Source organism: Hypomesus nipponensis, chromosome 10 (genome assembly GCF_054491055.1).
Source record: "Hypomesus nipponensis isolate SF chromosome 10, ASM5449105v1, whole genome shotgun sequence".
NCBI classification, from domain to species: Eukaryota; Metazoa; Chordata; class Actinopteri; order Osmeriformes; family Osmeridae; genus Hypomesus; species Hypomesus nipponensis.
Window position 1 is genome coordinate 5,192,501 of NC_140370.1, and position 13,031 is coordinate 5,205,531.

The 13,031-nt window shown below is 49.7% G+C and overlaps 1 protein-coding gene across 6 annotated transcripts in view; it reads left to right on the forward strand.

Annotated features, from left to right (window-relative positions):
* Positions 1 to 3,958, forward strand: part of mib1 (MIB E3 ubiquitin protein ligase 1) — a 46,572-nt gene extending 42,614 nt beyond the window's left edge. For 2 of the 6 annotated variants that reach the window (XM_084707095.1, XM_084707097.1), the window contains exons 19-23: positions 245 to 323; positions 474 to 626; positions 1,900 to 1,971; positions 2,780 to 2,880; positions 3,019 to 3,958. In XM_084707095.1, coding sequence (XP_084563221.1) covers positions 245 to 323; positions 474 to 626; positions 1,900 to 1,971; positions 2,780 to 2,880; positions 3,019 to 3,159 — 546 coding nt within the window. In that variant the 3' untranslated portion in view covers positions 3,160 to 3,958. The remainder of the gene's footprint in view (positions 1 to 244; positions 324 to 473; positions 627 to 1,899; positions 1,972 to 2,779; positions 2,881 to 3,018) is intronic. The other 4 variants (XM_084707096.1, XM_084707098.1, XM_084707099.1 and 1 more) reach the window with 4 other exon arrangements.
* Positions 3,959 to 13,031: the final 9,073 nt, after the last annotated feature.

Consider the following 13,031-nt stretch of genomic DNA (forward strand, 5'->3'; position numbering starts at 1 on the left):
CCCTCTCCTTCTCCCTCCGTCCCTCTCTCCTCTCCTTCTCCCTCCCTCCCTCTCTCCTCTCCTTCTCCCTCCCTCCCTCTCTCCTCTCCTTCTCCCTCCCTCCCTCTCTCCTCTCCTTCTCCCTCCCTCCCTCTCTCCTCTCCTTCTCCCTCCCTCCCTCCCTCTCTCCTCTCCTTCTCCCTCCCTCCCTCCCTCTCTCCTCTCCTTCTCCCTCCCTCCCTCCCTCCCTCTCTCCTCTCTCCAGATAGAGGAGTGTGTGGTGTGCTCCGACAAAAAAGCCGCCGTCCTCTTCCAGCCCTGTGGTCACATGTGTGCTTGCGAGAGTGAGTACCCTCCACGCCACACCCAGTGTGTTCTCACCAGTTACCTGACCACCTTCAGAATGTCCCGGAAACTCTCGTTCAGATCGCCCCCACTAACCCTGGCTCCTATTTGTGTGTGTGTGTGTGTGTTTGTGTTTCGCCCCGCCACAGATTGTGCCAGCCTCATGAAGAAGTGCGTTCAGTGTCGGGCTGTTGTCGAACGCCGCACTCCCTTTGTTATGTGCTGTGGAGGGAAAGGTATGGAGGATGACCCAGCTGATGATGATGATGATGATGATGATGATGATGATGATGAGGACCTTAGTGAGTGAATCTTCCACACGTTCCCTTTTAATTCCCTTTTATTCCTTTTTCCCCCCTGCCCGCCTCACCACCACTGCTCTCTCTGTTCTTCTCCTCCTCCTTCTCATCACCCCTTTTTCTATCGTTTTTAATTGTATTGAAACGTGCGTGCGTGTGTGTGTGTGTGAGTGCTTCCTCATTTGGTAGTCTCACCGGCGCCAATAGCATTTGTTGTTGTTGATGTTCTTTTTGTGTTTTGTTTTTTCCGTCAAATGTCTCTCTCCGATCCGGATGCATGGGGCTTATTAGCAAGCTAGTCTGTAAAATGAAGCCAACTTTCAAATTCAAAGTCCCCTTTGTAGAACAGCCGACTTGAGTGCATGCGCTTGTTGAGTTCTGAGTCTACACGATGTCGACACACACAAACAGTCAGAGGTCCAGGTTCTTCCCTGTGTGTTTCTGGGTGTGTGTTTCTGGGTGTGTGTTTCTGGGCGTGTGTTTGAATATCTGTGTGTTGGGTTGTGTTTCCCATCTGTCCTGTTGTGTTTTAGTTGCACAAAATCTTCTCTGCCACCATAAGCCCCCCCCCCCCCCCCCCCCAGCACACTACACTAGCAGCTCCCTGTGTCTTCTTTCTTTTTTATTTTATGTTGAGTTAAAAGGGAAACTGTCGTAAGGTCACCAAATCCTAAAATCGTACATTTTTCCGGATGGAGGGAGAGACGGAGAGAGAGAGATTCCCCTCCGTGTTGACCGGTCTCTCTGTGTGTGGCCTCGCAGCCTCGCACACATTTTGTCTCTCTCTCTCTCACACACACACACACACACACACATCGGGCACGCATAAATCCAATTGTACAAATGCTAATTCACACCGTCAATGACACACACACACACACACACACACACGGGGGGTGGTAGGGCTCGTCTGTTGAGCTCCTCACCTGACACGTCCTGCACTGAGGCTGGTTCCACTCCTCCCCCGTGCCCCCCTAAACACCGTCCACAAACGCCCCCCCCGCCCAGCACCGGCCCAAAACCAACCCAATCCACAGAATTCAGGAACCTCTACTAGGGCTCTTGCTTTGAGTGTCAGCGAATCACCTTGAACATGACCTCACTCTCTCTCTCTGTCCCCCCCCCCCCCCTCTCTCCTCCTCTGCGTAGACTAGACTTTCCCTTTCACCCCTTTTCCTGAGCCTGTCTCTGACCATCTCTCTCCTCTCTCCCCCTGGAGAGGGCCTAGTGAGTCAAGCAGGGGTCCTATAACGCTGTGCCTGCTTGTTCTATCCAGCAGGTAGCACTAGCTCTATGGCAGGGGGCTCACAGGACCTGCTCCAGCCCAACAATCTGGCCCTGAGTTGGTGTAAGTATTCCAGTATCACACTTTCCCCCCCTCCCCGACAAAGTCCTTTTAATTCCTCCCCCCACACCTTCCTCCACCTGGTGCTATCCCTGACCCCCTCTTTCAGCTTTCAGCCCCCCCCCTTTCCTCCCCGGTGCTACCTGCATACACTTACTGTATGCACACTCCCAAGGATCCCACCGCACGCACAAATACAGGCTCAGCCGCCGTCCAGCCCAGAGTGGACACGGCATGGTAGAGCAGCACGGGGCTGGGGGGGGGGGGGGAGAGGTGTCTCTCCATCTCTACCCGTCTCCGTCCTCCTGTGTGCTCTCGTTCTCTCTCTCGCTCCCCCCCCCTTCTCTCTCTCTCTCTCACCCCTTCTCTCTCTCTCACCCCCTCTCTCTCTTTCACCCTCTCTTTCTCTCCCACCATTTCTTCGTCCCTGCCCGCTCTCCCGTTTCTCGTTTGTCGCCCTCGTCCCCCCTCTCTCTCCTCCTCTCTCTCTCCTCCTCCTCTCTCTCTCCTCCTCCTCTCTCTCCTCCTCTCTCTCTCCTCCTCCTCTCTCTCTCCTCCTCCTCTCTCTCCTCCTCTCTCTCTCCTCCTCCTCTCTCTCCTCCTCTCTCTCTCCTCCTCCTCTCTCTCTCCTCCTCCTCTCTCTCCTCCTCCTCTCTCTCCTCCTCTCTCTCTCCTCCTCCTCTCTCTCTCCCCTCTCTCCCTTTGCTCTCAAGGTTTGTCGTCACTTCTTTTAACGTCTTCTCCCCCTCCCGTCTGTGTTTGTGACCCACCCCCCCCCCCCCCCCCGGGTGCGCGCGCGGTCCACCTGCAGCCAGTGGTAACATCCCCGCCCTGCAGAGGGACAAGGACAACACCAACGTCAACGCCGACGTCCAGAAGCTCCAGCAGCAGCTCCAGGACATCAAGGAGCAGGTGAGCAGGCAGGGGCCAGGACCACACCATGGTGGCGTTGTTGAAAGACGTTTGTGAGCTGGCTGAACACTAGGAGGTCCTCTGTCTGACTATACCTGTGTGTGTGTGTGTGTGTGTGTGTGTGTGTGCTGTGCCCAGACGATGTGCCCCGTGTGTCTGGACCGGCTGAAGAACATGATCTTCATGTGTGGCCACGGCACGTGCCAGCTGTGTGGAGATCGCATGAGCGAGTGTCCCATCTGCCGCAAGGCCATCGAGCGCCGCATCCTCCTCTACTAGACCCCCGGGCCGTCTCTGTCGGCCAACCCCTCGGATGGCCCACCCACACACACACACACACACACAAATTCAACACTACACCAAAACTGACGAATATAAGACTTCTTCTCGAGCATAGCAGTTGGGGCTTCTTTTGGATGAAGACCTGTTGCAAGTGAAACTCTTCAGACAAAACCAACCAGGAAAAAAAGAAGAAGATCGAGGTTCCTCTAAACGTTCTCTTGTCTCAGCTTCCGCCTGTAGCAAAAAGCTGTCCCAGGTGCCCTCCCCCCACCCCCCCCACCCCAACAGTAAAGGTGCTTTGTCATCAGATAGTAGCCCTCCCTCACTCACTCTCCCCCTCCCCTTTTCCCGTCTTCGTCCTCCATCCCCTCTGTCCTCCTTCCTCCGTCTCTCCAAAAGGACAAAGCCCACCTCCTGTAATCCCTCCATCTGGGCTGGGGCCGTGGACTTGTGGCCTTGGACGGGAGGTGTGTGGGGGGGAGGGGTGCAGTGACTGCAGCTCTGCAGCCTGCCTCACGGCCTGCTGTCCTGTGTCTGCTCCATTATGCAAGCGCACTCGTATTGGAAACTGATCGACGGAGACGTTTGCCACCCGGCTCATCGTAACGTTTCACGTCCACACGGCGGGTGACTGTCTCCTCTCCCTCCGTTTGGGACCTTTGGGCAAGTGAGGTTGTGATCGTGCCCCGGGAGGGTCACTAAGGTGCTGCATGCTGTTTTCGGTCGATCTTTGTGGGAGGGTGCGACACGTGCCTGCCCCCTCTCTCTCTCTCTCTCTCTCTCTCTCTCTCCCTCCCTCCCTCCCTCCCTCCCTCCCTCCCTCCCTCCCTCCCTCCCTCCCTCCCTCCCTCCCTCCCTCCCTCCCTCCCTCCCTCCCTCCCTCCCTCTCTCTCTTTTACTCTCTACCTCCCTCTCTCCCTCCCTCTCCCTCCCTCCCTCCCTCCCTCCCTCCCTCCCTCCCTCCCTCCCTCCCTCCCTCCCTCCCTCCCTCTCTCTCTCCCTCCCTCCCTCCCTCCCTCCCTCCCTCCCTCCCTCCCTCTCTCTCTCTCTCTCTCTCTCTCTCTCTCTCTCTCTCTCTCTCTCTCCCTCCCTCTCTCTCTCTCTCTCTCGGCAGCACTTCCTAGTCGTCTTTCAGGAGCTCTTTCTCTCTGCGGACTCTGCCGACGTGGAGGGCGCTCTGCTGGGGCAGTGGAAGCCCACCGCCGCTCTCTGACGAGGCAGCCTGCTGTTGGAGCAGTCCCACCGTTGCCTGGAAGAACGTCGGCCGTACCTTCAGTTGAAGGGACTCTCCACCGCTGAGTGAACGCACACTTTTAGTATTGCAGCGCCCCGTGAGGAGCTGTTCCTGGATGCAAGACAAAGACTGGTTCAGCCAAGCCGCTACTGTACTCCCTGACCCTCGTGACGTCGACCGCTGAATGAATTGGTGTGGGAGCTTGAAAAGAAATGTGGGTGTCAGTGTCAACTTGGTGTCCAGCTGTTGTTCCGAGGCTGTTCTACAGGTGCTGTTGGTCCCACACAGGCCTAGCATCCAGTAAGCATCGCTAATTACCATTGATTACTCTGTGCCATTGCTTCCAAAAATATTTACTCGTTAAAAGACGTGTTTTGGGACCTTAAACCTTGTATTACTTTGTATTTTCTTTGAATAAATCAAAATTTATGGAGCTAGGAGTGTACAATTTAATGGAAAGCAACAAAAAAAACTACATTTGTAGAGAGTAAATTATTTTGTATTGCCGCCCCAAAATCAATAGGATTTCTAGGTCTGTCTGCCTTCCTTCATTGTAGCCTCCCTGGAAGGGACATCTTGTTTGGATATTAATGTTGAGGTTGGTCTTTTTCTTGTTAGCTCACTGGCTATCACTATTAGAAGCATTTTCCTCTCTTTTTTTTTAATCAATAATTGAACTAGGTCTTAGCACGGCCAACACGTTTCTGAGCCGGTTGTATAATGGGAATAGGGAGACATTTCTCTTCTTTTTGTCAAGAAGTGTTCCCATATCCTCCTAGCAGTGTTTGAAGGAGATGAAGCGGTGGCTTTGAGATCATTCACACAGTGCTTGCCTTGTGGCAAACGGCCACATCACCTCTGTGACTGAACAAACCACCACATCTCCAGTCCCCCCCCCCCCCCCAGCAGCAAGAACAAGAAATTCTGAGGACAGAAAGTCTAAAATGTACTTTTAAACACCAGTCTTTGTTCTTCTCACCACACATGTTAACATTTTAAGCTAGAAGCTCTAATATGCTTTATGGTAGTATCGTCTTGTTACAGTTGTTTTAAAGGCCGATTTTGTACCTTATTTTCAATACTTAAAACTGTCCAGATTGAAAAGGTTTGTGTAGTATTCTTTCCTTTTTTTGGCATGAATGTTTGATGTATGCAGTACGTACAACATGTATCATAAAAGTTGTTCACTCTGTATTGCTAATAAGTGCTTTTAAAACAAACATATAGCTGAAATAAAGTTCACTGAACCTGGGACATCTAGGCTGAGTCCTTGTACTCGTACTTTCTTACCTGGTTAATTAACTGGAGAGAGAGAGAGAGAGGTGCCCTTCATTAAATTTGAATACTGTCTGTGTTTCAGCGGGGGGTTGATACTATATGAGATGATAAATTGGCGTTTTGTTGCCCTTTTCCTGCTGTGTAGCATCTTTCTGACTAATGGGCGTGGTAGGGGGGAGGGTGGCGGGGGGGCGACATGTGGAGCCATTCCAAAAGCAGTCCTCTCGATGATGACTCGACACCTCCGTGTGAGGAGTCAGCTATGCTAATCCGAGGAATGCTAATGCTAACAGCCCTCGCCCATATGGGAGCGATGCCTCTGCCCACAGCAGGCGGCGTGACAGCATGGCTACATCCAGCAACCCCCGTCCCTCCCCAGGCTCCCCAGGCTCCCAGACAGTCATATCCTAGGGCCTCCGTTGATGTTCTGGCTGGCTGGCTGGCTGGCTGGCTGGCTGGCTGGCTGGCTGGCCCGGCCCATTCATAACCTGGGCATATGCGGGCTTCACTCACACGCGGCAGCTTCGGATAATATAGCATTTATCAAGCTGTCAGATGCCGGGCTGGGGAATGAAGCCTTCAGCGTCATGTTTACACGCTCCACTGCTGCCGGTCCTATCTGTCAGGTCCATCCTCAGCACAGTCACGTTGACGCTCCCTAGACGCTATCCTGGCTCGCAGCACTGGTCCAAATACTTGACAATAAAGTGTAGGGTAGCCCACCCAAACACTTGTGTTTCTACTGATAATGTCTTTGGTATTTTTCCCCCCTCCTCCCCAACATTCCTTCGAACGCTTTTGAGATGCAAGGACATCAACCCTGCTGAGGAGCAGGGAGCGAGGAGGTACCAGACGATGGGAGAAGTTGTCCTAATAACGCGTGTGCTGGAGACAAACGGGCCGGGTTCTTTGTTTGCCGTTGGCCTGGTGAGTTGTGCAGACTGGGCCTGATCCAGAGGGAGGTATGGCTGATCTGCAGATAGGCCCCTCGTCCATCAGGCTGCCTGTCTGGAGCCATGCTGCTGGGAGGGGGGGGGCGGAGGGGGGGTTAGGGAGACAGCGCTATCTCCCCCCGCCCGCCAGGGAGTCCTGGAGGGGGGGGGGGGGAGCTGAGGCCTGAGTTGGGGCAAGGGGGCTGCATGGAGGCTGGGGCTGAGGATGGGTCTCAGGAAGAAGCCAGGGGGCTTGGGGGAGGCTAGGGTTGGGGGAGCCTGTGTTTGAGGAGAGGGCAACAGGGTTCATGAACCCCCCGCCCCCCCCGCCCCCCTCCACACACAGGAGGGAAAGCTAAGCCGGCAGGTCATGTGCTGGGTGTGAGCGACGGCAGCGGTGGCCTGGAGCCCGGGAGGCTGGATGGAGACGGACGTTTCACCGGGGGGGCCGCAACACGGGGAGGAGAATGACTTTGACCCCCCCCACACACACGCACGCACGCACAGACACACAAGCACAAACCTCTTCCCACCACCCCCTGCTCTGTGATTAGTGAGGGAGATCAGAGCACCATCATCACCATCTGCTCACACAGTCAGCACACTCCGAGGGAGTGCTCCCCAGCCCTCCTTTAGCATGCGGCTGGGGTTAGACAGCGTCAGATACGGAGTCTAAACTGGGCCATACGGTTTCACTGGGCTCAGTCAGGAGCTCTGGTTGAAATATCTCGACATACTAGCAATTCCCTTTCACAAACTGCAATTTGTTCTTTTTCTTTTCTTCCCTTCTTTTCTTCTGTTATTTTCACTTTTGAAGTGACCGTCCTGGAATGTGATCAGTTGGTGCAACTTTGAAAACCCACCACAAGGTGGCAGTATACACAATGACCAGGTTGTCTCACCATCAGAACAAGGTGACATGATTGTTTTTTCTCAAATTCTGCAATTCTGCCCTGCAATAAATCCATGAAGAGCAAAACCCCAGCTCAAAAGTCAGCTGGCCAGGTCACTTGGCTATACAACCTTTGCTGATGGTGAAATATTCATGGCTTGTCTTTATCCCAGCATTTTCCAAAAAACTTCACATCATTTTTCCCCCTTCGATTCCACCTTCCCTGTTGGAAGAATTGACACCTCTACTTTGGATGTTGGGTTACATCCCCCAGACAAGAAAAAGGTCATGTATTTTCATAACTGTTTATGTTCGTGTTTGTCTCACTGCGGTCTGCTGTGTTGGAGGCATTGATCCCTCTCAGTCTGAAGGTCCTCTCACATGTCAGCTAGGACAGAGGTACAGCCTGATTTATGGCAGCTCTTTATGACTGGCCTGGGCAAAGTACATTGTAGCTCTCTGGCCTGGGGACTTCTTTGCCTGGTACCTAGGTACCTGACCGGACACTGTGTGTGAGAGTGTGTGCTTGGGTTGCATGAGCGTGTGTGTGTGTGTGTGTGTGTGTGTGTGTGTGTGTGTGTGTGTGTGTGTGTGTGTGTGTGTGTGTGTGTGTGTGTGTGTGAGTGAGTTATGTACATGCGTGCATATATGCAAGTGGTGTGTTTGTGTGATCCACCTCCACCGTAAAGTCATAAAGTGCTATATTCTCCCTCAGACCCCACCTCTATACATTAGGGCTATGACACGCTGATTGCTTTATTGATATTGATCAGGGCAAAGTGTCAGCCCTCACTCCCTCTTTTCAACCGGTGTGGAAACTACATATGGAGACAAACAAGACCATTCTGTTTGGGATACCCATGGGTTGCACAAATGAAAACCGACACATTTTACTGCCCCTATTGTAGCTTAATGCATGGATGTCTCAATGACTTGACTCAAGAACTTATAGACCAATATAGGGTTTCTAAGTTATTGAATGGAATTGTTTATTTACAAATGATAACATGATATTGTTTGGTAAAACATTGTTAAATTATTTAGTGTTTATTATTGGTTGGTTTTTATAATTTCTTGTGGATTTGTAAATCATAAATGTGAGTAAATTAAGGGATTTGAAAAGCATCTTATTTTCTCCTCATATGTGTAACAGTTGCAATATATATTTTTACTTCATTTCATATACTTTATCTGTGGATACAATGTTTCTATTTTAGGTCATTTTTTCTATTCTTTATTGTCATCCTGTATATAGACAACAAAACTGTGTGCTACTCGTTGTGTTGTCCCTGGGGAGTAATGGGGCATTAACAGGATAACTGTGTGTGCTGAAATGGAAGATCCTCAGACATAATCAGATGTAACCAGGCTCTATTCAGAGCTGACCCCACAGAATATCAGTGACCTTTGACCTATTGATGCCAGGAGGGCTGTGGTCCACTAGGCACCGAGCTTATCACCTGAGCATGATTAAACCTAGAAGGCTGGAGCCTGTGGGACACATTTACAGTGCAAATGTTATCGTTCAGATGACACTTTAAACAGTCTTTATCAATATATAGTCATTCAAGGTTTATGAGCTTTGATAAAATGCCACTAGCTAAGCAAGGTCATTACAATTTGCGGCCGTACTGTTTTTATAGTGCAAATTGTAGATTTTCTGCTTCACAAAAATAAAAACAAACACTCAATGAAATAGAAGGATGGGGTGCCTCTGTGTAGGACACATATATTTGTTCTTTTCAGGAGGACCAGTGATAGGGCAAACTACAGTGAGCCTTTGGCAGAACCTTATCATTCTATTATCTTTAAAACAGTGGGTTATCATAATTGCTTACTTAATAATTCTATAAAGCTGTAGAAGTGCAACCTTTGCCTGGGTAGTAAAGTCCCAAGTGCTTTTGGTGCTGAGTTTGAAGAGACTTCTTAGAGCTGCAGTAAATTCTGTTAGAAAAGCAATTTTTTACTTTGCAGCTACAATGTAATTATTTTGTTTAGGGTCATTGAAGAAATTGAAATGTGCTAATAAAGTTCATGCAATAAACACAATTAATTATCTTTAATTTAAAGAGACACTGGAATTTCCCTTTATGTAAAGGATTCATGTTTTTTAATTTTCAATTCTTTATTTAAAAAATATTCTTTTTTTAATATCTATTACTTTATGAAATAAATAACAGGCATGTAATTTACCAGATATTTAAGGAACCTCCACTTACAAATTATCTTAAATTACTACAGTAAATGTTAACAAGTACAGCACTGTACAAAAGTCGTAGGCACCCCAGATTTTTTACACAAATATTATGTTAAATATTTATTTTGTTGTCTTCTGTAGTTGTGCTGCACCAGTATAAAAGCGCAAGGTTAAGAGGTTGAGAGGTGGTTTAGTCTTCTAATTTAATTATGTCTTAAAGCATGTTAGCTTTGCTTTAAAACATCTAATTAAATAAGACTTTGGCACAGTACTGTATATTTGTATCTAACAATTATTTTATATTTTTACTACTGACATAGTAGTACCATTGCAAAAAGATATAGGAACAATTGCATATTTCTTTCCCTAATACAATACAATAAAATAAATAAAGCATACAAATACGCAGCCATGCTCTCACAAGACCAATATTAGCCTGTTGCGCCAGAACAAGGAAAAGTAGCCTTCCCACACACCTGTGCTCTATCTCCACAGCCCAAGTTAGGTCCACATGTAGAACAATGGACTAGACGTGCTTAATCAAAAGTGCCAACTGCCACACGTAACTGTCAAACCAACAATCAACACATCAAATACATAATGTAGAACCTTCAGGCAATGAGAGAGACATTTCTCCACAGTTTGTTTCTTTACTTTAAACAAACTTAGAATGTACTGATAGGTGGTTTGATTGTCCGTTTGTTTCCATATGCTCTATAGTGAAGTTTAAGATGGACAGGACTAAATAAAACCCTTGTGTGTTTTGAGCAAAAACCTAAATCCATAATTCAGCACGAGGCAGTGGAGAAAGCAAGTGCCACAAAGACGTGTTCTGTGGGGAGCAAAGCTAGAGTCCATCTGGCAGGTGCTCCCCTCCACCACACAGTAACCTTGAAGGGAGTAGACTGGAATGCTACAGCACTATCTGAGCAGAGAAATACTGACTGCAAAGGGTTTTTTGTTGAGAGAGAGACGGCAAGCAAAAAATCAATATTCCAGAGTCCAGCAGAGAAGACTTTTTTTTCCAATCGGGCCGATGTGAGAAGCAGCACAGAGTGACCCCTGGAAAAAGAAAGTTAATGTTTAACTTCTTTATCTCTCTTTTACAGCCAAGGGTTGTACCCCAAATCAATACATGATGCACAAATATCCCGCTGCTCGGGGTTCTAAACAGCAAGTGGTAACAAGGGCCTGAGATTCCTCCACCTGGAAAAAAAAACCCTGCTCTTTAAAATATGGTTAGCTGCCGTTGCTCCATGCAAATGGTGCAAGGTCAAAGAGGGAAGCTCACAGGCAGAGGACGTAGAAAGCCTTCAAACAACCTTCAGTAGATCTGAGTCATAATAGAGTCATTGTTGGACAATGAACAGGTTACATCCAACCAATGTGGAGGTTTTCCACTGAAAAGGAAATTGTTTGAGTGAATAAGGAAACTCATTGGCTTAGAATCCGTTGGAACACCTACTCTGTTGCTTGTGGGCCTCACACTGAACAGCTCAGAGCATTTTGATTAGAACCACAGTAGCCTTTCCGAGTTCAACTTTACTAAAACACATGTAAACATGGTTGGATGAGGCTAAGGTCTTGCCCCATGGCCTGGGAATAGGGCATCTGGGTACAGCGGAACAACACCATGGTCTAGATAACACATGAAAGACCTGCATGTGTCCATACAGATTTTTCCACCCTTGTGAGGTCATCTGACGCTGGCTGAATGTTCTGGTGGGGTGTAGTGTGAGGGGGCGCTGAGGGGGAAAGGGGGCAGCACAGAGTCTAAGTTTGGTATCTCTCTCTCTTTTTCTCACTGGTCTACCCCCAGCTACTTTCAGATGGGAGCTAATCCAAGGTATCTGTCGGTGTCTGATAAACCGTCAACGGTGACCTTGCAGGAAATCAAACGAGGGTCTTCCAGACAGACAGCTTCAGCGCTGCCGCTGGGCCCTCCGTGAGACTGAAGTCCAGAGCTAAACCTGGATGGGTGGTAGGATGAGAGGAGCGTCCACTTAGCGAAGGCATCCCCCTCTGATAGAGAACCACCGTTATCCTGCCGGGGTCGACCTGCCAGTCAGCCGTCCCCCCCCCCCTAGACGGATGACGTGAGGCCCTGATAGGCTGTCTCCTCCGAGGAGACGCCACACGGATATATGGCGGGACAGAGAGCAGGGCCTGGGGAGGAGGGGGAGGGGGGAGAGGGAGGAGTGGGGAGATAGAGAGAAGCAGAGGTGCTGTCGAATAGTTGGAGCGAGGGAGTCGGGGGTGGTCAGGGTGGAGGGTAGTTGAGGAGGGGGAGGAGGGAAAGAATCCTTTACCCCTGCTTCTTCTCCCCCTTCCCTTCCCTTCCCCCCCCCTTCCCCCCTCCCCCACCCCTCTCTGGCTTCACAGACAGCTCTCTGCTGGAGGTCGCCGTGTGACAGACCCAGTTTACTTTACTCTGACCTCCCGGGCGGTGAGCGGGGGAACAAGAGAGAGATCTTCCCTGTTTGCATGCGGCTCGGAGGGACGGCCCTGCTGAGGTAAAGGCCCTCTCAGTGTGAGCAGGACTCTGTCCTTCCGCTTCTCACAGCCCTACACCTCAGCCACCTCTAAAGCTCTGGGAGGAGAACAGCCTCCATCTGGCCCATGAGCCTCGGCCTCCTGGTTCCTCCAGGTGAGGTGGAGTGGCCCTGCCCTGTTCCAGACCCTCCATAAATCACTGGTACTCCCACTAGGGTGGTGCTTTCCACAGGCAGCCATCTTGAAGGCTTCCTCAGTGCCTAATACAAGGTCTTATTCGACATCTCTAACCTTGGAAAGGATTGCGGTGAGGCTTGTTTGTCACCTTTTCACCCAGTCGGAGAAATGGAGACAGTGTGTTAACCGTTTGGGTGCTATGGTGTGTACTCTGAAAGCTAAGCTATTCAACACAGTAATAGAGAAGAACCATCAGCTGAGAGAGTCAACAAATCCAAACATATCCTAATGCAGGAAAAGTAGTGATACCCACTCTTGCATCATAAAAAGGTTATCTGAGTGTTTGATTATAACACTAGACTGTGTTTTTAAGGCCAAAAGACCCACAAGCACAGCTTAGATTACAGCAGAGATTTATCGAGCTGGCTTCCGGTTTCTCAGATAGGATGGTGACAACACTTATCTCCAGATATTCCCTTATCAAAAAACCATTTAGCAGGAGAAACAGACATTAGCCCAGATCTTTCATGCGGCAGAGTGCTCCAACTTAGTCTTGTTGGTGCAAGGGTCTGTTTGCACTGTGCATACACAGTCATCTGCCTGGCTGGAAACACTGTTGTAGCATTCTCTTCAGGTTGCACTTACATTCAAATCAAGCCATTGGAC